The following is a 27,366-nucleotide window of genomic DNA, read 5'->3' as shown; positions in this document are numbered from 1 at the left end:
GAAGAGTCGCAAGTCTTTTTGATACATGTATGAATGAAATAATTAACTTACTATGTATCCCCAGGGTGCCACTTGTATTCTATCAACACTCACAACAGCAACGAGTTGAGGATTGTCGTGGCCATTCGTAACAAGCTGCTGCTCATCACAAGAAAACACAACCCCAACAGCTTCACAAGCCTGTCTGTGATGTCTCCATCATCAGAGTCCCCGGTGGAGGAGTTCCAGTATATCAGGGTATATTTACAACATCATATCATACATGAGTTGAATAATGGTCCATCAGAAACGGGCTAAATACTTCAGGAAAAATACCAAGATACCCCTGTGCTTAAGGAAGTCCAAGACACACAAGATGATGCACGGAATGTTGCACAATGGCAAAACATTCACCCCAGTCACAGATTTGGGTTTACTCCATTGTTATTTTGCTCACCAAGCCACCCCAGTTCAGACATGGCCATATGCAAATCAGTCTTGACCCTGTGCCTCATGGGAACAGTCCAGCCCGAACTGCCAAGCCATGTCTTCCCTGGACCGGAATCAAGCATCCTAGGACCGTTTCTGGCTATCAACCTTCATCAGCCAGGATAGCTTGACTCCAGTGGTCTTGTGTGTTTTAAGGAAGTCCAAGACAAATCTGTCTCATGTAGATCCGAAAATGGTCAAGATGGCTCTGTAAAAACTATATATAACACAATATAACACAATGCTTGTTGTAGAGTAAATGGACCACCTAACAAAATTATGCTTACACGCAAGCTCCAAAATAATATGTGCACCACTGTTAGTTGGCCCGGACAAAAAGGGTGTGTGATCTTGTAATCCCCTAAATTTGAAAGATTTATGGAGTTCAGGGAACATGAAGAAGACTTTGAAGGATTGGCCTTTTGGGATTGGTGAGATACAAGTATGTTTTTTTTTTATAAACCAGCAGCATATTGTTTGTTCTTCAGGTCTTGTGGCTGTTTGCAGGTTTCTGCAGTGTAGTGTAGGCATTTTTTACCTGGATGTGTTTGCACATTAAATAGAGAAAATAGTCTCTCTCCTAAGATTTAGTGGTTCCTAAAATGTTTTGAACACAAAGGAAGGACTTCCTCCTTGCTAGTGTGAGAAAGAGTCTTGCACTGGTGCTCTAAATATGAAATATCTTTCTATTCGCATTGGCCTGTGTGTGTGATCTGCACATAGAGAAGGCTATCCTCTCTGATTAAGCATGAATGTATGTTACAAATAGATGTTGTGTACAATAATTGAAGGTAGCCCTTTTCTGCATACAGGACCTGTGGGAGAACTGTCAACACAGAGGAAAGAACTTTTGTGTACAAATTAGAGCACTAATGTAATCTAAAAGTGACTGCACTGCCTGTTAGGCCTTTCCCTTCCACTGCCCAGAGTTGAAAAACTGGGAGCCTGATTCACAAAGGTAAACTTAGACCTGAAGTCTATTATTAGAGCTAAATCCTAAGTTTAGACCTGAAGACTAAGTTTAGACCTAAAGTCTATCTTTAGACCCGAAGTCTAACTTTAGAACCGAAGTCTAACTTTAGACTTGAAGTCTAACTTTAGACCTGAAATTTAACTTTAAACCTGAAGTCTAGAGTGAGACTTCAGGTCTAAAGTTAGACTTCAGGTCTAAAGTTAGACTTCAGGTCTAAAATTAGACTTTAGGCCTAAAGTTAGACTTTAAGTCAAAAGATAGACTTTAGGTCTAAACTTACACTTCAGGTATATGTTTTCATTCGTGAATTGGAATCTAAAAGTTTATACATGCTCCTAAATCCCCAAGTACGTTAATGGCAGCATTTAGAAGCCTGTTTTGACCTATGAGTAGTCATTGGTTGTTTGGATTTCTCAGGTAAAACCCTCAAATACTACTGAATACTTTTTTGTAATGTTTTCAATGCCTGAGTGGCAGGCCTAATTATGGACACAAGGACGGCTGGCAGGTACATGTATTGGTGGGTTGGGCAAATGGGTGGACTGGGTGCGTGCCTGCAGTCAAGGTGGGTGGCTATAAATAAAAATAAATAAATTCATTTAGCTTCCTTCTCGTTCCAGTCTCTCGGCTCAGAATGCTCCTGCCAATTCCTTTAACGAATTGTGGAGCTACTCTCATGCTGGTAACCAACCTGAGAGAAGCACCAGGATTAGATGGAGCGGACTGGCTGGACACTCCTTCAGGCCCTCGAGACCTGCACGTGGTTTCCAACCAGCTGTCTATGACAGCTGGTTGTAGAGCTGCAAAACGCATGTCACGTTGGCCAGCACAAGAGAGCCATCTATATTCAAAGCTTGACATGACTATCCATCTATGTTAAAGGCTTGATATGATTGGTGCTTTCTTCTTCCAGGAATGTCTTGGTGACATATATATAACACAGGGTAGAATTTTCCTTTATAAAATCAATTAACTGAAGATAAGAATGGGCCATACACAAAAAGCGTAATTATTGTCTTACTTTCTGACTGCATACATTTAGCCAAATCTACTCTGAATATGACTACATACCTTAATTAGATTAGACAATAGCCAAGGCCTTTTCATTTTAGTAAAATCTATTTATAATACAACTATTATAGGGGCTACAAGCCACCCCTCTGCATACATTGGCCTGTTTATGTGTCATTTCTATTTTTATTCTTTTATTCTGCCCACCACAGCATGCAGGGGTAACTTAAGTGGATAAACCCACTTCAATCATTGGCTAACGTCACTGAGAGTTCAAGGCTTTAACACCTTGGCTGCGGCGCAAATTCCACTGCGGTGCTAAGATTCTAATCAGTGGGCGTGGTTCGGACGGCCCCCGGCCGTAGTGCGCACACTCCCACCGTGACTCATGACGGCCGGGGCCTTCATGATCACGGAAGGGGTTATCATAGCGCACATCAAAACACAGGTGCTAATGCCATGGAGTAAACCATGCCTGCAGACACACAGAGGGCAATATTTTGCAATAATAATAATATTAATAATAATATTAACAGTAATAATAATAATAATAAAAATAAAAATTATAAATATAGTAATAAGTATAGTAATGAAAATATTAATAATAGCAAAAGTGATACTACTACTACTGCTATTACTACTACAACTAATAATGATAATATCATAATAATCATAATAATAAATAATAGGTTGCTAAACATTTTATACAAGACAGAGAGTAAAGAGAGAAAGACAACATGAAAAAGAGACAATTAAATAAAGCAACAAAGTTCTAGTGCTTTCCCAAAACCTACAAAGTTCTGAATCTTGCAAAGTTGAATTGTCCTACGTACTTCATGGATCTCCCGCCCATGCAAAGTTAGATTGATGAATGCAACCAAAAGGATGCCTAGTGGACCAGTCACTGAACCCGAGCTTGTAAAGTGGTAACATGACCCACTCAAGGATTGCACTCTTGGGAGTCATGGTCCTCCCTCACACAACAGTAGCAATAACCAGTATATTAACTTTGCCATGCACATATACTATAGTTAGAGCATACATAACATACACAGTGGTCTACTATCATTAGGGCTTCGCGTTACATCAATACCAAAGGCTTCTTGGCCGGTCAGATTTCTTCAAGGTGTATTTAAAGAAAGGGGATTGGTATTAAAGGGACCATATCAAAATCAGTCTCAGTCAAGCATCATATCCTTGTGGTCATTGCTATTCTGGGATAACAAGCTAAGAATGAGATGTGCCAGATAAATCACATCTGAACTTATTATAATTAAATCAGGAAAATCCTTGGAGAATTGTTGAAGGAGTAATGAAACTATGATCAATAAAGTAGACATTATGCTCAAAACCATTGACCCATATGAATTTAAAAAAATCATTTTATATACCATGATGTTTTGCTCTTTCATTAAATATTCACACAGCAATACATTTAAAAATGATCATGAAATCACATGTGTGATGTCTTTCTGCAAACAGGAGATTTGTCTGTCGGACCCGCCTGTGGTGATGTCATTAGTGGACGGACCGACGGGCGACAACGACAATATGATCTGTGTGGCATATCGGCACCAGTTCGACTTGGTGAATGAGAGCACTGGGGAATCCTACAGGTTACATTATGTGGATGCAAGTAGGGTAAGTACCTTAACACTGGATTAAGTACCTTAACATTGGATTTTACTGAAATAAATTATTGTCCTTCTATGCATTGCAACAATTCAGTAACACAATAAAAAAAGATCTGCTGGGATTGAGTGACAAAAGAATCAAAGTCTCAGGATCTACAATATATCTCAGATTAACTGGAAGACGAGTCTGCTATATTTTCTTACTCCGTATTGGTGCTTGATTAGAGGGACTGCAGACATCTTAACCTCAAATACGTACCCACGGGTGGCAGAATGCCATGTCTATGAGGGTAGGGGACGCCCCCGGAAGTGGAAAATGATATGGCCAATGTCAGGAAGTTGTTATCGGGTCTAGTGGCATAGTGGACTAATGAGTCCACTTTTGGGGCCTTTGTTTGGCCTCAGGGTCACAGGTTCAAATCCCAGCAGGCCCACTCAGTCTGTCATCCTTCTAAGGCTGATAAAATGAGTGCCATTGAGTTGGGTAAAAATGAACATCTGTCATTCAGTGCCAAGATATCCTTGGCTGTAGGTCTACTTTACAAATGCACGTGATGTTGGGGACGGAATAAGGAAATGTATGGTTCTGATGCATTGCAGATGTAATAGACCCTGTGCATGGGGGGCTTTGCTGGGTTAGAAGAGCGTATCTTGGAAAGTTGCAAGTATACTATTGTGGTATCCTGCATGATACAAAAAAATTAAAAACAAATACTTACCCATGCCTGCCTGTGTGTGGCATTGTATTTTATGCTGTGTATGTTGCTACACTACAAGATAATATTATCTACATCTTTACTTGTGTGGACCCTCTTTGTCTGTAGGTATGCTTTGTCACACACACTTCCCCTTTATCAAATTGGACATGAGAGAGATACCTCTTTGCGCACTAAGTATAACTCTGTGTGTAATAATAGTAGTTAAAGTGGCAAAATGCCATTCCTGATTAACATAATTATGAGTGAAATTCCACGGACCTGATAATTCTCGCCTCGGTGCCTATTCCAATCATTGAGTCCCACTCTGCAACTCTGGGCAATAGCTTGCTTAATCTCCACAACAGCCCCCACAACGCTAAGGATGCCTGGCCTCCACCTTGGGGGTGCCCAGGAGTGGACGCCTCACAGGGAAAGCCAGGATGGGTTCCACAGCGGTATTCGTACAAGCGCCTTGAGACCCTTGCGGGTGAGTAGTGCGCTATACAAGTATCAATTTACATTGCGGTGCAGTAAACTGGCCTCGAGCACGAGCGCCCGGCCCCCTTTATTAACTGGGTCACGTGACTCGTGACACCAGTGGTGGGTGGGTGTAAAGTGTGGGTTATATCCTTGAAACAACTAGACCGTGTCCAGCAGGAGACTACATTCCTCCCCAACTTTAATAAAAGTTGAGACAAAACAAAGTCCGAACCTGTGGGAGGAAAAATTCAAAAATATGCAGTCTCATAACTTTAGAAGGAGTCTCTTCAGCCGCTTGCTAGATGACGACGGAGGAGACTTCCAGCTGAAATGTTCGTTCTCTTTGGCTCGACGTCCTGGTCCTCGGTGGGCCTGCTCTTCTGGACTTGCGCCATGGCAGTGTGTTCATCAGTCCATTGAGATCTTGCTTTTGGGGTGACGCCGAACAGGACGACCAGATGGTAGACTTGATGGAGGTTGTCTTCTACTAGTCCGTCGGGTGCCTTCACTCAGGGCGGACTGGCCATAGCGGGCAGCGTTCGTTTCCCCGGTAGGCTGCTAGGGTGGGGGCTGGTTTTGGGCCCCTGGGGGGCCTTTTTTGTTACCGGGGGTCGGCAATGTTGGCACCCGGTAACAAAATCGACCGAAACCAGCCATCGCAAACTGCTCAGCTGCACTCCCCCTGACCCCAGGGGGGGCAGCTGAGCAGTTTGCCAGGGCCGGTTTCTGTTCTCAGTCCGGCAGCTTGTCTTCACAGTGCAAAGGAGGGAGAAGTTGGAAAGCACCCCTCTCACTGGGACGCCCCTCTCGTGGGTGTTCTCCTGCCATGAGATGTCCCGGAGTCCCTCTTCTTCAGGTTTCCGCTGGGCAGGGTGGTCTCTGCAGCGTTGCTCCAACTCCAGAAGCCGGTGTGAATGGAGGAGGTGATGAGATTACTACCATGCATCCGTAGCTCCGCCTGGAGGGTGGTTGTTGACTCTTTCCTTTGCGCACAAGTTCCTCTTCTTCCTGGGACGTGCAGGGTAGACGGCGACAGATCCATCTCTCGTGTCGGGACCCTCTGCCACCGGTGTCCCTGAGGCTTTTGCCCCTTGGATATCCGTGGTTGGTGTGGAGTGGTCAGTTCTCCTTCTGCCGGACGTCTGAACATTCTCTGCATCTAGGCTTCTGCTCAATCCCAAAGGTGGGTGTTGCCAATGGTCCAGCCTGTTCATTCCTGCAGTCGACGGGTTGTTTGGGGAACTTGTAAGTAGATGCCTGTTCTGTTTCTAGTGCCATTAATGTTCTCCTGGACATGTGGGTCACAGTACACGGTGTTGGTGTGCGTGTCACCTCTTCTTCTGGTGGGTGTGTAGACTTGTCACACCTATCCTCACTATTCTGGATGTTGTTGTTCTTGCTAGCGTCGTGCCACATGACTCCTTTCTTCTTCTCTTTTCTTTAGGGCGTTGTGACCTTCTTCTCCGTTTTCCTTTTCGCGATGTGGTCTGGTCATCTCGCTGCTTTTGTCCTCCTGATCAGGCTTCTCCAGGCGGCGTGCACTCCGCCCGTTTCCCTCTGGTCATGTCCTGGCTCTAGGACACTGTCTTCTTTTCCACTCTGTGACTGGACCAGTCGCCGCGACCTTCTCCTGATAATGGTTATACGTCTGGTTCTTGAGGGTGTCGAAGTTCGTTGGTTTCTTGTTCACGGACCACGTCTTACTTGAACTTCTTGAACCTCTTGCCAGTCCACACTGCCGGTCTCTGGCATTGATGTTAATTGGCGCAGGTGCTGATGGCTGGGGTGATGGTGGTTGCCAGCCATGTAGTGACTCTGGATGACAGGTGTTCGTGACTTGCTGGGAGTGTTGGATGTTTGGAGAGATTTTGGAAGCAATGTGCCTCCGCTTTGTTGATGTAGACCTTGGGTGGAGGCTTGACACGTAGAGTGTACGGTTCCTCTCTTGCTTGTTGTGGGGCCACTGCCGACTCTATCTTGAGGCTGTGAGAGGGCGGCCACTCAGTGCTGATCTTTGCCCGTGGCATCTGCGAACAGGAGAAGGGACGCTGACTGACTCAGACTGCCGACACTCTGGGATGGAAGGTCGCTTGGGGAAGCGTTGGAATGAAGCGTGGACTGCGCTTGCTGCGACTTATGTTTGGTTCATCTGTGGGGCTGTATCCTGGGACGTCGGTCCGCCTTGGTGGCTGTCTGGCGTGTCAGGGTGTGCTTCTTGGTTGGCTGTGAGTCCTCGGTCTTCTCCCTTTGTTGGCTTGTTCAGCCCACCTGTGCTCATCCGGTCTTCGGGGTGACAGAGCTGTCACTTCTTCTTTTCATCGAGGGCGTTGCGTTTGGACCTCGAGGCGGCGCTGTCGTGGCGCCAACTTCTGCTTTTGCTCTGGCATGCTTGTCTGGACTGGTCACTTGGTGACGTGGTTTTTGCTTGCTGGGCGACGTGGCATTCGGTCTTGTGTCGCTGGTTCATAGGAGAACATGGTGCTGTGGCGGCCTGCCATGTGGGGTGTGTGACTTCTCTCTTGCCGATCGTGGGTCGTGGCCTACTCCGTCTTAAGGCAGTATGAGGGAGGACCCCGTGGGTGGTCTTCAGCTTACTGTAAGGCTTCGCTGTGGCGGTGGAGACGTGTGTGCTCTCCGACCTGCGTTCAGCAGTGTTTCTGTGTGGAGAGGTTTTCCTGGGTGCTGACTTTGCAGTCAGGTTAACAGGTGCGACTTCCTGCGCGCTTCTGGCTTTGCGTGGTCTTGCGTCTTCATGCCGTCCATGATCCCTGGGATCGTCACTTGATTCCGTTGCGGTGCTTCTGCGTTGGTGCGCTTTTGTCTGTGCTCTTCGTGTGCTTCGCTGAGTCCGGAGGGTTGCGCCACCGCTCCTGTGACTTTCGCTGGTGTTTCCGTATGGGGTTCCAGGCTTTGGTGTCAGTGTGGTGCTTCAGGAGGGTTGCGTCACCGCGCCGTTGACCTTTTCTTTTCGTGTGCTGATGGCTGTGCTTCTTGCTTTTCTTGGGCACACTTGTTGCACGTACTCTTAAGTGTTCTGTGGGGAGTTGCTTCACTCCTGGCGCGTTCCTTGCGTTTCTGGCGGGTTCGTGCACCGTCTCTCTTTGTCCTTAATGGCTGGAAGGCGACTTGGCTCCATCTGGGCGTGTTTCTTGCGTTCCTGGCGCGTTGCTGCACAGTGTTGTGCTGTCCTGGTGTGTGGAGTTCCTTCACTCCTTGCGTTTTCCTGCACAGTCGGTCGCCGCTGTGCTTTTGCTGTGATTCCTTGGTGTGTCACAGGCTTGTTTGCATCATCTGCCGCAGTCCTTGATACAGTCCACTAGATGGCAGTGCTGCATTTTCAGATCAGGAGACTCCTCAAAGAGTGCCTCGTACTTTGGGGATGTTACCACGTGGCTGCCGGGCTTTGCTGTCTTTCATCTCTTGGCACCTTCCCGTGCTGGGGTAATCTCGGCCTCCTGGTTTCTTCTTGCTAGGTGCGAGTTTGACGTGCGTGCATTCATCAGGCCTCTTGGGCTGGCTGTATAGGGGCAGAGATGCTGTAGGCCTCTCCGGTGCCCTTCTCTTGCGAGGTGGCTGAGTGCAGTCAGTTCTGTTACTGGCTGTGTTTTGCAGCTTCAATCTCCATTGAGCAAGGGCAGTGGAGAGTTGTGGATGACCCCGTTTTCATCTGTTTGTTTAGGTGAAACATAGCCAAGAGGCAAGGTCGGTTTTCTTGACGCTTGGCCTGGGAGGCTGTTTGAGTTACCTAGGTGCTCCCGCAGTGAATGCAGTGATGCCAATCGGCCCCCAGATGGTGCCGTAATGCTTTACAGGGCTGCAACCTGATGCTGCCGGCTGGAGACCGTTGGGGGTGTAGCGGCGTGGGTGAGAGGCACAGGGCCTTTGTCGGGAGCTGAAGGCCGCCGGCGGCGTTAGCGGAAAACTCACTCACCGGCTGGTAGGGGCACAGCTGACTTGCAGAGTGCGCTGTGGCTCCGTTGCTAATGCTGGTTAGCAGTGAAGCTTGCTGCTGTGTGGGCTTCTGTTGATATCAATCCCCGGTGCGGTGCTGTCATGCGGCCACTAGGAGGTGCTGTAGACGCGGTCCCTGTTATGTCCCCAGACAGCAACTTCTCTTTGAATCGCTGGCCACACAGGGGTCTGTGCTGTGTGCTGCTCACTTTGCCGGCCGCGGCAGCTGCCTGAGGCTGCAGACTGCTTCCTGGCTCACTTCCACTCCACGCGAGACGTAAGCCGCCGGTGCGGCCTCGGGTGTGTCTGCAGCAGGCTTCGACGATGATCAGGTGCGTGCTTCACCGTCAGCAGGCTGTACTCCCATGCTGCGCTCCCCTTGCCTACCATCTGCTAGGTGAGTCCACCCGAGGAGCAGTCTGGGGCATAGTCTAGGCCATAGTCGGGTTGGCTCAACTGCATGGCCGGGGCAGGCGTGGGTAGCTTCTCTGAGGCTTTCTTGCGTGGGGTGCAGCTCTCTCACAGGGGCCGGTGGCAAACTCAAGGACGTGGTCGCCTTGTTGTTGAAGTATGGGTGCAATCATGTCACTTTGCGTCCTTTCTCCCTGTGCCTTCAGTGTAGGCACGGTGGGCAAATACAGCCTGTGACCGCCTCAGGGTACGGACGATGGTGCTTCGAGGGTCAGAGGCTCAGGCGCTTCTCGCGCAGTGCTTGCTGCCGCAATCTTCTCCCCGTCCATCTGCTCTCTGGGCCACTGACCTTTTGCTGTCGGGCTGGCCGGTGTTAGGGCTGTAGGGACGGCCGTGCACGGGCGTCTATCTGGGTTTTCCCTGTGACGCTGGCTCATGCACAGGGTGGCCCCTTATTTCCTCCCCCACGAGGAACGACGAAAGCAAAATGGAAAGCATGCGGGGTTAGCTACCTGCCTCGTCGCCAATGTGGTGTTGGGCCTCAGGCCCACATGATGGCAAGAAAGGACACATACACCAGGGGTTACGGTGCAGTAAACTGGCCTCGAGCACGAGCGGCCGGCCCCCTTTATTAAGTGGGTCACGAGACTCGTGACACCAGTGGTGGGTGGGTGTAAAGTGTGGGTTACATCCTTGAAACAACTAGACCGTGTCCAGCAGGACACTACAACCACTTTTATATTCTTACTTTACTGTTTGGTTTGTAAAATCTGCAGCTATATTTAAGTTTAAACAACTTCTCCCACCAAACATATCCCTTAAAAGGGAGTGTAGGAAAGGACAAAGTCTCTAGAGGCAGTTAAGCAATGGAAGCACTCAGCAGATAGCAGTTCTGAAAAAGTGGCCCTAGCAAGGTTTAAGCGGATTTCCATTTGTCATCGGTAAAGTGTAGTAGGGATAATGTGGCAGCCCACTTAAGATAAAAAGCCAGACAGTGTTGAAAATATAGATAAAAAATTGTTTCAAAAAGTCATGAAACAATTCCCTTGAAGTTCAGGGAAGCCCTGGCTTGGTAGTTCAGGCTGGACTGTTCCCATGAGGCACTAGATCATGATTGATTTGCATACAGCCATGTCTGACCTGAGGTGGCAAGTGTGCTAAAAAATGATGATGGATTCAACCCAGATCTATGACGGGGGGTGAGTGTCTGAAAAGTGTCAGCGCTCCGTCCATCATCTCCTTGTGTTTGCTCTAGTTGTCTGCAGACCTGGAGGACCACTCTACATTTTTGGGGGAGGGGATTCCTCAGTATGCCGGGAGTAAAGTTTGCCAAACTATAGTCTCCCCTTTATCTTTTTCAGGAACGCTGCCTCTTTAGCGAGATCTGTGCTTTTCGAGGATCTTAGAGTAGTTGGTTGGATAGTGCAAGTACGAGATTTAAGAGATTCAAAGTGTAATGTAGCATAACAAAGGTTCTAGGTCTGTGATGTTTGGAACTCTCTTCTTTCCAATGGGAGAGATTTCTTACTTCAGAGGCTGCGCTGGCCATCAGAAATAGTTAGCAAGTTGGTTTACCTTGGTGAAATGTTATATTCGAAGAAGCATTGTATAAAATGTACTCCTCGTCTGTCTTGTTGATTGATGACGTTTTTGGAAAGCCCAACCTCACTGAAGCACTGCAGCAGGAGAAACAAAGGATGTGTTAACAGGTGTTGGGATCCGATCTGCTACCTTCAGAGTCTCACAATGAAAAGTATTCCTCTAACTCTTTCTGCATCCAGAGAAGTTATTACCTTCTTACTTTTTGATCAGGTCATTTGAAGAAGGCTCTTACGTACAGGGTCAGATTCTAAAAGAAAAGTCACAAATCTTCACCCACATCTTACCATTCTCGAATTGGCGCAGGTTTGTTTTTTTATTTATTTGACAATAGTGTTCCAGGGGATGCCTAGCAACCTGTGACAGTGACTGGGCCCAGGCATACTCCTGGAAAAAGTCAAACTGTGCATGCAACAATGTACACAAATAGTATGTATTCAGAAACGAACAGACGGAGAAGTGAGACGCGTTCCCCTAACTTCCCACAAAGTGATCGCATTGCGGCGCTTGACTAAGTGATTCCCAGATTCTCGGCCGGCTGGTGGATGAATCGAATACATTATTTGTAAAAGACTTCGTAAAGAAAATGACCCCTGAGGAGTGAATATTGTCAGCTGACAGATCCTCCCACCTTCGTCTTATGAACAGACATAGACATCTCAATTTTACAGGTTGTCCCACAGTATTTTTAGTCCTGAAGAAGACCCGAGCTGGTTGCGACAAACAAGCACCGTAACATAGGGTTGAAACGTCGACATAATGTCACATATCAGTCATAACTAGTTTCCAACCACAATCACAAAATTCAAATGGAGTTGTAAACAATGTATTGTGAATTCTGGGACTGTGTTTAATCGTTAATATGTATGTCATTGTATGAATTTGTTTTATATGTTATTGTTTCACTTTCATTCACTATATTCTATGTAAGTCTATTCTATGTTTCTGTAAAAGGTTTATTTAGGACAACCATTGATAAATGTATAGCACGGTTTTTGATACAGTCTATGGTTTATGAAATAATGAATACACAGGATTGAATCCAAAAAAGGTGTGTTTGCTCAATTTGTATTGGATATTTGTATTTTCAAAGTAATATTACAAATGTCACATGAGATTAATCTGTCCTTGGGACAAATTAAGTAATTTTTTCCTCCCAACAGAACCACTTTCATATACACTAACTTGGAACCCAGGTTCTAAGGGTCATAGGGCCACCTCATTATTACTAAGGTTACACAAATATGAGTAGGCAAAAAAGTATTGTGTTTGTTCTCTACTATGAAAAAATGTGTACTCCAGGAAAACATTTTCCCCTACACATGCACCAGTTTTGCTTGGTGTTGCCACCTCCCAGTTGCCTTTTTCCTGCCATTGACGTGAATAGCAGTTTTCTAAACACTACTGTGACTTTTCATGCAGTTAATATTTAAAACTTTAAAACATGGACAAACAATAAAGATAAAGTATATCTAATATTTCCATTGCTTTGTTATAATAAATTACCTGCACGCTTATAATTTGAGGTTATGCTGCATTTTCCAACTAGACTTCGAGTTTCTGTTCTGTGCTGTAAAGCCTTGATGCCACCACTTACCTCCTCATCATTCCTAATCTTTTTATTTGCAGTAATTTTTCAATTCAGCCATACCCATAAAATACAACTGTGCAAAAAATACCTCAAGTTTGAGATACTCCTCTTACATAAATATGCTCTTTGTAAGTCGTCATGTCCCTCCTTAGAGTTAGATTCATGCTATGGCAAATACAAACAACCTTGGTGGAACATGCGCATGCACACACTTGGGCAGCAGATGCATTAACCCAGCGTGCTATTTCACTGGCACTGGAGCAGAGGATTGCATACTATACGCATATTGTTGCAGCAGGCACTCAGGCAGTTGAGCTATCTCACTGGGATTGCCACCTGGAAACTAAAGCTGACACAAATTCTGTGGCAAGTGACGCAATAGGCAAAAGTAATTTGACAACTTTTCTCATGTGTCAGTGCTTAAAAGGCTTCAAGGATGTTAACTTTTCACTTCCTTGGACCCATGTCCCCTTGAAACACGCGAAAAAGATCAGAAGATGAGTATGGCTGTGTGATCTAGCGGGATCTCAATGAAAAATCTGTAGGACTCTCAACAACTATTTTCTGCCAGTGGTATATGCTTTGCCGTCGGCGTACTAATGGTTGGTAGCATCATCATTGGGTCTTGTTTCCTCCACCAGGACTCTGACTGAAGAGATTAGTTGGGATCCACAAATAGAAGGGTGACTTAAAATGATCTCTTATCTAAAAAAGAGATTTAACAATAAAAAGATAATGTTATGAATAAAAAAAAAGAAGGCGTGAAAATGGGATGTGTAATGTATCCCTCACATCGTGTGGTGAAAAAATGGTCTACAAGTTTCAGCCCACCTGCACCCTCGACAAGTCAATGGCTTTCATCAGAACCAATATTCAGGATACCCTTTTGTTACTCACGTCAGGTGAGAACGCTGTCCCCTGTGCTACTCAAGTCAGGTGGAACACTGTCCCGTGGATATGCTTTGTGTTCGGGTTGTATTCATTCCAATTAAGAGAAAACTTTGTTCTCAGCTTGTTTTACTTTAGTAGGGACCCATAGGTTGCCAGGGGAGTGGTGTGGCTGACCTCTTGTCGGTGCAGCATATTTACTATGGTCTTGTCTCTCCAGTCCTGAAAAGCATATACCACTGGCAGAAAATTGTTGTTGAGGGTCCTACAGACTTTTCATTGAGATCTCTCTAGATCACATGTTCGAACTCTCCTTTTGATCTTTTTTGCAATATACCTGGAAGCTGAGTGGTATCACCAAATGCTTCTTTCCCTCTTTTGATAAATATAGATCCTTGAAACATACTACATGTTGTCCATTGAGGAACGAAATCAAGGGGCAGATTTACAAGTCCCCAGCGCCACCAGTATGTCACTTTTCGTGACGTACTGGTGGCGCAGGGGGCTCCTCCATATTTACAAGGAGGGGAAAGGCCACCCTGCGTGACTTTTTCCTCTTCTTGTAAATACAGCCCCTTCACACGCAGCAATTTGCGTTGAAGGGGCGTTCCATGGGTGTTGCTGTGGGTGTTCCCACGCAACACCCATGCAACAAGACACGAAAAATCGTAAATCTGGAGATGCGTCTGAATGCTACTCCACCCTTGAGGTGTCGTAGCGAGGCGCAACGAGGAGAAATGTTTTCATTTCTCCTTGTTTTTTCCTCTTTCAATGTGTGCTGTGTAGTGAAGATGTAGAAAGAAATCAGCAGAAGTAGATTGGATATTCCTTTTATTGCAATCTTCTTAAGTAGGAGAGAAGGAAAACATGCAGCTCAAGTGGAGCTGACTACAGAATAATCCTAACGGTACCAGTTACAGAGAACACATAAAGGAATTCTACACACAACATTCTATACTACATACACAGCGTTCCTACATCATATTCCATAAAGGAATATGCCATTACTACACATCCCCTTTCCTTAATAAATTAACTAAAGAATGGAACCCCAAAAATAAAAAGAAATAAAAACCAAGCTACTTTAAAAACAAACAAAATCCTGAAGTTTCTTTGGAGTAACTATACGTCTTCCAACCCTAGTGGACTTGTTAACGACATCACTGTCAGGAACAACTGGTGGTTGAACTTGGGAATCAACACCAAGTAACGCACTATTAATATGGCTGTCACAATCTTTTCCACTAGAGGAAAGAGAAACTACTGGAGCATCACAATCCTTTTCACTAGAGGAATGAGGAACTACTGGAGCCTCTATTGGAATCGGATCATGCCTCTGGAGCTCAACAGGAACTCCAGACTCATCCTCTTTCTCCAAATTAGAAAAAACTTCCAACCACCAGTAATTTCTGTCTTTAACAGGAACATCTTTCTTTACACCAGAATTATCACCAGCTAAAGCAATACGATTCATGTGATGGATAGTACCATCATCAAGTTCTACCGTGTTCCCCATAACCTTAGTAATAACTCTGGGGTCCGAAAATTTAGATTGTAATTTCTCAGATTTCCTACTAGACTTGACTCTAACACATTGTCCTACTTTGATATTCACATCTTTAGTCCCATGTTTTGTGTCGAAATACAATTTATTCTTACATTGAGAATTAATGATGGACTGTTTCACATGATCCGGATCCCATTCATACTTCTTACTTCTACCAATCCAACCAGGATTCAACCTACAGTGAGCATATCTTCCCCTCATCAATCCAAAAGGACTTTCTCCAACTGTATCATGAACAGTGATCCTATACGACCAAATCAACTTGTTAAGTTCATCATCCCAATTCTTGTTTCCTTTCTTTGCCAATTGCAGAACACCTTTCAAAACCCTGTTCATCCTTCTCTACAACTGAATTTCCCCTAGGATGGTACAAGGCGGTAAATCTTTGTTCAATTCCAGCACTACACATAAATGTCTTCATCAACTGAGATTTGAATTGTACACCATTATCGGTTAAGATTGAAACTGGGAAACCTTCCCTTAAAAAACAATTTTTCCAAGAAATTGATGACAATCTGTGTATCCACGCCAGTGACAACTTCAACTTCAATCCACCTTGAAAACAAATCGACAAGAACCAAAATGTACTTTGAAATGCCATCTTGCCAAACTACAGGACCCATTATATCCTAAGCAACATGCTCCCATGGTAGGTTTGGACACACTAAGGAAGACATAGGTGGATTAAGAGTCTTTTGTGACTTGTCCGCACTCTCACAATGGATACAGTCACGAACGTGTCTGTCAATATCCAGGTCTACCCTAGGCCACCAATACAAAACTTTAATATTCCTCTTGGTGCAAGAAACACCTGGATGACCCTCATGACCCAAAATCACATTATTATTTCTCATGCCCACTGGAGGTAAGATTTTCCCAGCTCTACATAAAAATTTACCATCAATACTTAATTCATCACGAACCTCCCAAAATGGCCTGAGCTTTGAATCCATTTTACAATCTTTACTCCATCCTTGAATGACCCTGTCTCTGACAGTCTGTAAAACTTCATCTTTTTTGTTTTCCTTAACCCAATTATCTTTAGATAAACCTGGGGATTCAGTAAATACTGCAGCCACACACATGTCACTCCATGGATCAGATTCAATCTCCTTGAGAGGCAAAGGAAGTCTACTGAGAAAGTCTGCAATGACATTTTTAGCACCAGGAACATATTGCACTTCATACACAAAATCTTGGACCCTCATAGACATTCTTGCAATCCTGGCAGATGCCTTGGACAGAACCTCCGTGGTGAGCAATTTCGTTAAAGGCTTATGGTCTGATCTCAATAAGAATGTCTTCCCCCATATGAACTTTCTGAAATGCTCCATGGCCCATACACATGCTTATGTCTCCCGCTCTATAACTGAGTACTTCACTTCAGCAGGAGACAGCGAGCGGGAAGCAAAAGCAATGACCACTTCATATCCTTTGTCTGTGTTTTGAGACAACACACCACCCAAACCTCTTCCGCTGGCTTCAGTCGTAACAATATTGTTCGCCAGAGGATCAAATCCCTGCAATGCAGGTGAATTGGCAATGGCTTTCTTAATACAATCAAAAGATTTCTGACAACTCTCGTTCCAGACAAAAGGAACTTTGTTCTTCATCAGTAAACGCATTTCATATGTCTTTTGTGAAAAATTATATACAAATTTCGCGTAAAATTCTGGCAAACCCAAGAATGAATGCAAATCGTCCTTTGATTTGGGAGAAGGAGCATTGAGTATAGATTCCACTAAGGAATTTTTTGGTTTTATACCATCACCTCCAATTTCGTGGCCTAAATATGTGACTGACCTTTCAGAAAATTTACACTTAGTACCTTCAGCAACTAAACCATTGCTCTTAAGAATAGACAATACTTCCCTCAAAAGAGCATCGTGCTGTGGTTTGTCCTTCCCCATTATCAAGATGTCATCTTGAAAAAATACTACCTCTCTAATATGGCCAAATAAATTGGACATGAGCCTCTGAAAAACGGCAGCGGCCGACACCAACTCAAAAGGCATACGTCTAAACCTGTAGCAGCCGAAAGGTGTACAAAACGAAGTAAATTGCCTGCTATTTTTGTCCAGAACTACTTGATGATATGCCGCCGCCAAGTCCAGAGTGGAGAACCACTTTGCACCACGTGTCAAAGTCAGCATTTCATCAATTCTGGGAAGGGGAAACTGGTCGACCAAGATGTTGTTATTAAGATACCTCAGGTCCACACATAAACGGGCCTTCCCATTGGACTTCCGGGCAACGACCAATGGAGAAACCCATTCAGCATCCTCTATCGGTTCAATTACTTTGTTAGCAAACATTTTGTCTAACTCTTCCTTAACTTCCTCTCTGATAATGAATGGAATATTCCTAGCCTTGTGAACTTTAGGACATGCCCCCTCTTTCAAACGAATCTGATGTGTAAAACCTTTTAGTTTTCCCATGCGTTTCTCAAAAACTTCTGGAAATTCCTGTAAAACCCACTTCTTGGTGTCTACACTTTCACAAGATACCAAAAAACTTGCTCTTTGCTATTAAGATTAAGGATTATGTCCAACATCTTCTGGTCCTTCCACCCCAAAACCGATGGCCCTTCCTCAGATATGTACAATTTACCTGTACATTGTCTTTCTTTAAAGCGGAAGACCAATCTTCTGAATCCTAACATCTCAATGATTTTACCTGTATAACCTTCAGCCGCAATGTCATTTGGTTCTAACCCTTCCCCAATGACATCGACAAACTTACTCCTCCAAACATGCTGTGACACAATCGTAAAAGGCGAACCTGAATCAGCTGCAAGCTGGATCATAACTCCTCCCAACGAAATGTGACACAAAGGCTTAGAGGAACAGTCATCAGTGATATTAAGTACAACTTTTTTCATTTGTACCAAATTCACTTGAGCATCAAAGTCACTAGAAGATGAAGAAGACGTGCCCTGGACAAATGCGACCTTCCCTTTTGAAGTTTTGTTGTTCTTGCGATTACATACCCTAGAAAAATGGCCCACCAAACCACATTCTATGCATTTTGCAGACTTAGCAGGACATCTTTCATACGTAGCAGAATGTGAATAACTTCCACACCTGTAACATATTACAGTGCTAAACTTTTTATGTCCTGCACTACTTTCACCTTTCTTCTTATCAGGAAAACTTGTTTTCTTTTTCTCAAAATTAGCATTTTTGTCATTTCTATACCCAACTTTTTTTCCAACCACTTCTTCAGCACCTTTTTAGTCTTGAGAAAGAGTCACTTTAGCACATCTCTCAGACAACTCGGCCTTTTTTACCATGGCAATAATGTCCTTGAGACATTTATCACCTTCCACCCATAATTTATCCTGTAAGCTTTTATTTTCAGCATACATGACTACTTGGTCCCTAATAAGTTCTTCTTGCAATTGTGCGAACTCACACTTGGCAGCAAGTTTTTTTAATGCAGAGACGTACTCTTCCACGGACTCGTGCTTCTCCTGTTTTCTATGAAAGAAAGGATGTCTAGTAACCCCTATACACACTGAAGGAGAAAAATGATCATCAAGATTTAACAAGGCTACTTTAAACACATCTGATTCCCCTTCAGCCCTTTCTTGCGTATGTAAATCATTAAAAATGCATAAACCTTCAGGACCTAAAGAGTACAACAACATTCTTTTCTTTCTCTCAGGAGAAAATGTACCATTAACATCCTCCAAATTCGCTATGTAATTCAGAAAATATTCTTTCCAGTCTAGCCATGATACTATAGGCTCGCCTGGAATAGATAAAAATTATTTTGGTGAATGAATTTGAAGTCTAGGTACACTATTGTCCCCTGACGTGGTTGATCTTTAAGTACTGATTTCTGTCATCATGTTTCTGTTATTAAAGAGTTCCACAAAAGAAAATCCACAGTCTAGTAGATGTTGTAGCAAAAATTACTTTCAAAATTATAAACTGGATAACTGTAGCATGCAAATTAATAAACTGTTCCGCTTCAAGAAAATAAAACAACCTCAAGTATGATACTGCATGTTAATCTCTCCTTCAAACCGTACCTTTTCCAGAAAATACCAGCCAAAGATTCCTTAAAGGTGATGAAACGCGCGTATTAGCACTTGGTCAGCTACACGGTGAAAAACTAGCTTGGTAGTCATAGTAACCAAACTTCTTGCTCCAAAAATGGCACTGTGCGTGACCTTTAAACGTAATGACGTGTGGTGCCGAGTAGCTTGTGACGCGTAACCTCTGTGCGCAGTGAGCTGGCTAACCTTGCAGGAGATGACCGTCAGAAAGGGATGAACGTCAGACGCGAAGACCTCTTCGAATTCCAGGAACCAGCACAACCGCGGCAGTTTTAAAAGTAAGCAGCTTCAAAGCTTACCAACTGTAGATTAGCGCGATGGGGAAAAACATGTAAAAATCGTAGCTTTGGCATAAAATGGTATACAAGGACGCGGTTTTTGCACTCTTGCAGTCAGCTCTCTTCTTTTCATTAAAGTACGTGTAACATAGCAGGATGCGACGATCGTACATCGAAGGGTAAACAAAGTGTCACGTAAGCTAAAAGCAGTATACAGTCTTCCAGAAGCGATTACTAATAGTTGGATGCAGGTTGCAGTCGCACAAACACGTACTTACAAAGTAGCTGAAAAGACGTTGGGGAAACTCAGATAGTTTAAGTCATCCCAAATTCGAGGAAATTTCACGTGGGTCCTGGTCGCCAAAATTGTAGTGAAGATGTAGAAAGAAACCAGCAGAAGTAGATTGGATATTGCTTTTATTGCAATCTTCTTAAGTAGGAGAGAAGGAAAACATGCAGCTCAAGTGAAGCGGACTACAGAATAAACCTAACGGTACCAGTTACAGAGAACACATAAAGGAATTCTACACACAACATTCTATACTACATACACAGCGTTCCTACATCATATTCCATAAAGGAATATGCCATTACTACATGCTGCATTCCACAGCACGATTCAGAAAAGGGGGTGGTGATGTACAGAGTATCTGAATTAAACATAACACTCCTACCCAGCCAACAGATCAGGGCTTGATCCATCACCGTTTTTTAGCTCACTGCACCATCCCAGCTCAGAACCTGGCTACATGCAAATTAGTCTGTCCCTGGCCCAGTGCATCATGGGAACAGGGCAGACAAAACTACCAAGCCAATTCTTTTACTGGAAAGGAAACAAGCTTCCGGGGACCGGTTTCTGGCATTACAGCCGTCTTCGGCCCAGCTTGCTTGAATCCTGATGGTGCAGTGAGCAAGGGACTCATGTCTGAGCATACCCTTCCACGCTTATGGTGGACAAAACGATTCAGAAAAGGGGGTGGTGATGGACAGAGTGTGTGAATTAAACAGAACACTCCTACCCAGTCAACAGATCAGGGCTTGATCCATCACCGTTTTTTAGCTCACTGCACCATCCCAGCTCAGAACCTGGCTACATGCAAATTAGTCTGTCCCTGGCCCAGTGCATCATTGGAACAGGGCAGACCAAACTACCAAGCCAATTCTTTTACTGGAAAGGAAACAAGCTTCCATTACTACATGCTGCATTCCACAGCACGCCTTGAAAGAGGAAAATGTCTGTATTGATTGTTTTTCTGCAGGAAGGTGCCCCTTCCTGCACAAAAACAACCTCCCCATGACGCAGGCATCCTTGCATCATGGTGCAAGGGTGCCTGCGCATGGCTGCACAGAGATGCGACATATTCTTGTAAATATGTTGCATCCCTGTGCTTCGGAAGTGCGGCAGCGAGGGGCAGCCAAAGGGCTTGCGGTGCCGCGCTGCAGCACTTCCTTGTAGATCTGCCCCCAAGTGTCTTAAGGCCCTCTTTCTTCAGGAGATTTACTGCAAGCGCTACATCCCTCTAATCGACAGGCCCAAGCCGTGCATGCCCCTTGTTGCAAAGCTTTTAACTCAAATGTTTCTTCTGCTTTTCAAAAACCAAAAAAAACATGCGCAGATCTTTCTTTTTACCTCCCACTCCACTCCAGTGTTATGCAGAAAATGACCCTGCATAAACACACACCGAATCCAGTTGTCCTTGGGAGGGGTTCCCGCTGCTTGCACTGGACTGCTGGCGCCACAGCAAGGCGCAGTAATTGCCACCGCAGCTGCTTCATCCAATCAGTGCAGCTGGCCGCGGTGCTGTCATTTTGCCTTTCCAATACCTGCCCATTCAGCCGGAAAGAAACACAAGGCTGCATTCCTAATTGTTTTGTTCAGGTTTCAACTACACATATTTTTAGCTCTCCGATTTCACACTTTGTTCGGTTTTATACAGAAAACAAATTGCATTCAGCAGGATTTTTACAAAGGTTGTTTCGGTTCCATTTTAAATGAGTGCTTTGCAACAGGATTCATAAAACACTTCCGCTCTTAAAACATAACTATGACACACATGAAAAATTAGAAATTGTCAGAAAAAATGGTCGAGTGAATTTCCAATGGTCTAGTTTAGATGGGAAGCGGGGTTACTCAACATGATGGACAGAATGCGATAAGGGGACCGAGCCTCCCATTTTTCACAGATATGAATTGGCCTTGGGCTAAATGGGGGCCCCCTTGTGGGGGTTGGGGGCCCATTTAGAGTTGGGAGCCCCCTGAGTCACAGGGGATGCAGGGGCCTGCATTAAGCCCCTGTAGAATGAGGAAGCGTTGCATCAGGAAGCATCTAGAGCCCACCCCCGCTGCACCTCCAAACCAGCATGACACCTGTGCCCCATATACTGGCTTTTTAGTCATTGGCGGGCATTTCCGTTGCCGTTCCCACGCCGGCGCCTAAATAAAGGGCACCGCAATCAGAACGTCAAAGGAAGTTTCAACACAGCTTGGACTGTTAAGTACATGCCACGCTGTAACTGGGTGTCCATGCAAACAAGGGGCACATGTGCCCCATTGGGTGCATTTAAAAGGCGTGAAGCACAAGGGCCAATGTAGGTCACCTTTTCTTTATTCACTGCCACTGTTTTCATGGAGAAAAGACCTCCATGAAATCAGTGGCGGTGGGGAAAGTTGTAATAAGCTTGGCGGGACTGCGGCGGACCCGCCAAGCAAGCATATTGATGTCTCTTGACCACTGTGCCACCTCCAGGGAACAGTAGTCCCCTGATGGAGTTGGCGGTCCCAGAGTGACATGACCAGCAATGTCGTAATGTGGCAGCTGGAAGACCAACACCGCCGCCCACCACGAGTCTGGCGGTCCTCGGACGGCCTGACTAGTACTCAGGCCCAAAATGTTGAAAAGCCCCAAGTCTTGACTCATTCCAAGTAGTGAAGTAAGCTCCGAATTGTGAAGCAATTATGACATGTGGTAATTACTGCAAAAATTACCGCTCCACTTCAATTATCATATGTTCTCCAAGGTGATTATATGACTCTCCCTCTGCCTATTAATTATTTTATTGTATATAGCGCTGCATACTACGCAGCATTGACAAGCACTGTAAGTATCAGAGGTAAAAAAAGACCTAAGTCTCACTTCCCTCCCATTGAAAACAGCTCAGAGGCCTCCCAGAGTCCTGACACTAAGCCGCTCTGCTAACCCATGCTAAACCTAGAATTGCTACATTGTCAGTACTTTACAGACATAGATGGAATAGTCATGTCAAAATGCGTGCATAACATGCCCACTAGAAATATTTTACATTGTCAAAGGTTGCCACGCTAGCTGCAACCCATCAGTCCATTGGCCTCTCCCACCTCTGTCCCTACTACCCTTGCACATCACCTAGAAACACCTTGAAAAAGGACACACTTCCTGGATATTTTTAATGACTGACAAGCTATCAACCTCCAGCACCTCCTCTGACCTTATGATGCAATATTTCTGAGGAACATTGCACCACCCAGGAAATGACATTACCCCATCACCGGGGGAGGAGGGTGTCTCCGACTGGGTATCTGCTTTACAGCTACGTAAGGATATACCTGCAGGGTCGAACTGGCCTAAAAGGCAATCAGCCAGTATCCGATGGGCTGATCTGACCAGTCAGTGTTTGAGGCAATATTTTGGCTGTTTGTGGGGCTGTTTTATGATCTGCTGGGTCATTCTTTACTGTTGATTTACCTGATATTAAAAGAAACATTGCCTGCAGCAAGGTCAAATCCATGCATTATTCCATATCTCGTAAATCACTTATACAGAGAGTCCTTACCAGTTCAAGACAACCCTAATTCAGAAACATGGGCCACTTTTTATAAGCTATCTCATTCACTGTTCAGGGCCCTTTCTTTTCTGCGCCACTCCGAGTCCGTGGAGCTGCTGTCGGCTCAGTGAGACTGAGACAAACAATGATTGTGCTTACTTGTCTTTTGTCTGGCTGATATCCAGGCAACAACCAGTCTCTAACCAGTGTGTTTTAATGTTGTTCACTCAGACCACAGCTGCATCCATCTACACCTCTACTCTGTCTAATACTACTAACAAACAGGACAAGGAGGAGGTACTGTCTCAAGACACCCTCAAATCCATACTGTCTCAATTGTCCCTGAAATTATATTGCCTCAAGATACCCTGAAATCCTTATTGTCTGAAGATACCCAAAATCCATATTGTCTCATAATACCCTAAAACCCATATTGCCTCAAGGTATCCTGAAATCCAGTGGTACACTGTTAATGGAAGTGTAAAGGCCTGGTTTTAGGGCTCTCAGTAACTCAGAGTGGAGAGACCAAAACAAGTGCCACAAGGGGAAGGAAAAGGAGTGTTCAGGGATATTCCAGAGAAGAAAGATGTTTCAGAGGCACTAAGGGATACCCCTCACCAATGTAAAGGAACAGCCCATCCACCGCAATCTATATCAGGCCCACAAGCTCCTTTGAAAGCGGTTAGATTCCGAATCACAGACAACAACCAAACCAGGGCAGTGACAAATACCGCACGATGTTGATGAACTCCAATTTTCCTAGAAGGCTGACGAGGTCTCCCTGTGTGATACAGATAGTGAAGGCTCTAAATGTCCATGTAACGTGGACGCCCCAAGTTTGAAACCCAACATGACCACCTCAGCCTTTCATCCTCTTAAGGTTGATTAAAGTAGTGGCAACAAATTGGATATTAGGAGTAGGTGACTTTTGTAGTGGTACAAAACAGGTAATGTATGGAAGCAAGCACCATGCCAAACAAATATTAATAAAACTACTCATAATAGCAATTCAATTCAAATCAATAATAACAATAATTACTAGTAATAGGAGGAGGTGGAGGAGGAGGAGGAGGGAAGGCAGAGTAGCAGTACTTTGATTATTATTATTATAATACTTCAGAGGAGTTTAGGACCACAAATAGAGCATACCTTCTCACATTCATTAAAGGCTTTGGGCTTGATTCACAAAAGTAACTACTTTTCGGTATTCACAAACTGCACTTTTGTAGTTATGTACACTTTTGTAGTAAGTCCAGGACTACACATGCCCCACCAGTATTACTGCAACACCTCTACATAACAAAGAATGGAGGAAGGGAAAACTACAAAAGTGTAAGTTACTGCAAAAGTGTAAGTTACTATAAAAGTGCCATTTGTGGGTACCAAAAAGTTGTAAACGTACTCAAAAGTATAAGTTACTACAAAGGTGCAGTTTGTGAGTAGCACTTTGTAATACGTTTTGCGGTACTATTGTAGTACTACAGAACGTACTACAAATTGCTGTGTATGAATCAGGCCCAAAATATAGTTTCTTTGGACCATCAAGGTAGTTCCTCAGTTTTTATTTTATGACACGAGGGGGTGTTTCAGGGAACATCCCTGATTATGAAATGTTTCCGGACGTGTCATGTGAATGCGTACTCTTGATTAATGTGCTTTTGCATGAGAGCGCAATGTTTTTCAAGCTCATGGTAGACTGAGAGCCTTCAGTAGGGCGTGATCATCAACCATGCAAAAAGAAGAAAATTGCGGAAGCAAGAAAAAGGGGTGTGATGCGTTTTGGATTAGCTTACAGAGTGAAAGATACACAATGATCAGAGGAAGAGTTACAGCCTTTCTGTTGTGCAATAAACATCCCAAATTAAAGAACATGACTGCACAATACATTAAGAAAGATCAAGGAAAACAGGGCTAGGGAACTTTCAGAAGTAGGAGTATTAATAATTAAAAATGATTTGAAATCTAGCCTTTAATGGTGAAAAGTTTATTATTGTGATGTTCATTATGGATATTATTATCATTATCATTATTATGATTAGTATTAGTATATTATTATTATTATTATTAATCATCATCATCATCATCATCATCATCATCATAATCATAATAGTAATACTAGCAATACATTTAACACCATTAAATGCCAGATTTCCAATCATTTTTAATTCTTAATAATCCTACTCCCGAAAATTGCATCCAGTTCATATTACCTCAAGATACCTGAAATCATTTTGTCTCAAGATACCCTGGAATCCATATTGTCTGAAGATACTCTGGAATCTATATTGTCTGAAGATACTCTGGAATCCATATTGTCCCAAAATACCCAAAATACCCTGAAACCCACATTGTCTCATCATACTCTGAAATCCATATTTCTCAAGATACCCTGAAGCCTATATTGTCTCAAGATACCACTTCACAGTTTAGGCTACAACGTTGAAGTAAGTAGATGTGGAATTAAGAATAGTAAATCAATACTTCCCTATCTTTGTTTACACTGACGATATGGTGGTAGTTGATACACATGCAGGTTGACATTTTTTACTTCAATATTGCAACATACAGTTGATGACAGAGACCATAATGTAAATGACAACAGGTGAGTTCTGTGTTAAAATCCAATATAGAGAGTCCAGATAGGTTTTCCAAAAGTTGTATTGGAGAACAGCACAGTGCCAGTTTACAGTCCAGGCAGATAACTTCCAACTCCTCATCATTCTACAATCCAAACATATATAGCAGACTCTGGCATGAGATGAGTTGGAAGAAAACAATTCCTTAAAGCGACATGCAAAAGTGGATATGTGTGTATATATATATATTTGGACAGTGAGCAAGGGCGTCCGCGCCCGAAACGCGTCTGTTTGATGTCTTCTGCACCCTGCACTTTGATGACAAAATAAAAGAAGGTATATTACAAGTCTGACTCGGGACGTTTATTGCTGTTTGCGCGCTGGGGAAACGGGCAGAGGCGCTGCCGTTTTTCAAGTTGGAGAACAATATATATATATATATAACATGCCTCTTGTTCATAGCACTTTTACTCTCCTTTAAAATAAAATTGGATAGTATGAAGCGCTTACTGCAGCAGTGATTGTAATGTCCTATTACGATGAATGCTAAGAATAGCCTCTGTATCCAGTCTGCCCACTACCCTTGCCCATTATCATTGCAGGTTAATTTTGTTGCAGCTATTGATGTGTATGAAGATGGGGAAGCTGGCCTACTCTTGTGCTATAACTGTGAGTAATTTGTAAATATATTTCAATTTCATTCTTTCTTTAATGTAAGAAGTGGTGTGTTCTGTGGACAGTGGGAGAAAATATAATTGCACAGCTGTGTTGTGGATTATTTGTGGGGAGTTTGTGTGCTCATAAGGGAGTGGTGATACCTGAATATTAGAAACTGTTAAATCTTGCCCAACAAATTATACACAATTATTTTGCCTTCCCAAAACCAATGACTACAGTTTTCCATTTTATGATGGAGGAATAGGAGCACACTGTTAGCCTGAAGAAAAAAGACATTTTCTGACCAGCAAAGTATTTGTAATCTTACATTTGGCCTTGTAGTTTTTTCCTCCTCTCTGATCAACAGCCTTCAGAAGGCGAAGCCTGGGCACAACTATGGGGAGGAACATGTGTTGGTTGAACAATAAGAATACACATTTTGGCCAATTATTAATTTTAATAAAATGTGACCTTGCTCGCCTCTATTTCTTTAAGATCAACACTCGCTTCTATCTCTCTAACTTCAAACTAGTTTGTCAATAATTTGTTTCTAACCGAAAGATCCATATGTCAGGTTTGTTAATACTCATATGCAGTGAGGATGGCCACCACAGACTGGGTTGAGACAAGCACATCCATTTCACATGTCTACATGAAGCAGTGCTGGATAGAGGTTTAGCAAGCGTGAAATGGTGGAGAATAGAGTCAATTTGTGTGATC

At 43.9% G+C, this 27,366-nt stretch overlaps 1 protein-coding gene across 2 annotated transcripts in view; it reads left to right on the top strand.

The window, feature by feature from the left end:
• The window catches only part of GARNL3 (GTPase activating Rap/RanGAP domain like 3), a 1,096,377-nt gene that overhangs the window by 1,022,959 nt on the left and 46,052 nt on the right, over positions 1–27,366 (top strand). For both annotated transcript variants that reach the window (XM_086920961.1, XM_086920960.1), the window contains 3 exons: positions 65–237; positions 3,935–4,093; positions 26,592–26,658. In XM_086920961.1, coding sequence (XP_086777087.1) covers positions 65–237; positions 3,935–4,093; positions 26,592–26,658 — 399 coding nt within the window. The remainder of the gene's footprint in view (positions 1–64; positions 238–3,934; positions 4,094–26,591; positions 26,659–27,366) is intronic.

This window comes from Lissotriton vulgaris, chromosome 5, assembly GCF_964263255.1.
Source record: "Lissotriton vulgaris chromosome 5, aLisVul1.2, whole genome shotgun sequence".
NCBI lineage: Eukaryota > Metazoa > Chordata > Amphibia > Caudata > Salamandridae > Lissotriton > Lissotriton vulgaris.
This window is presented reverse-complemented; position numbering and strand designations above follow the sequence as displayed.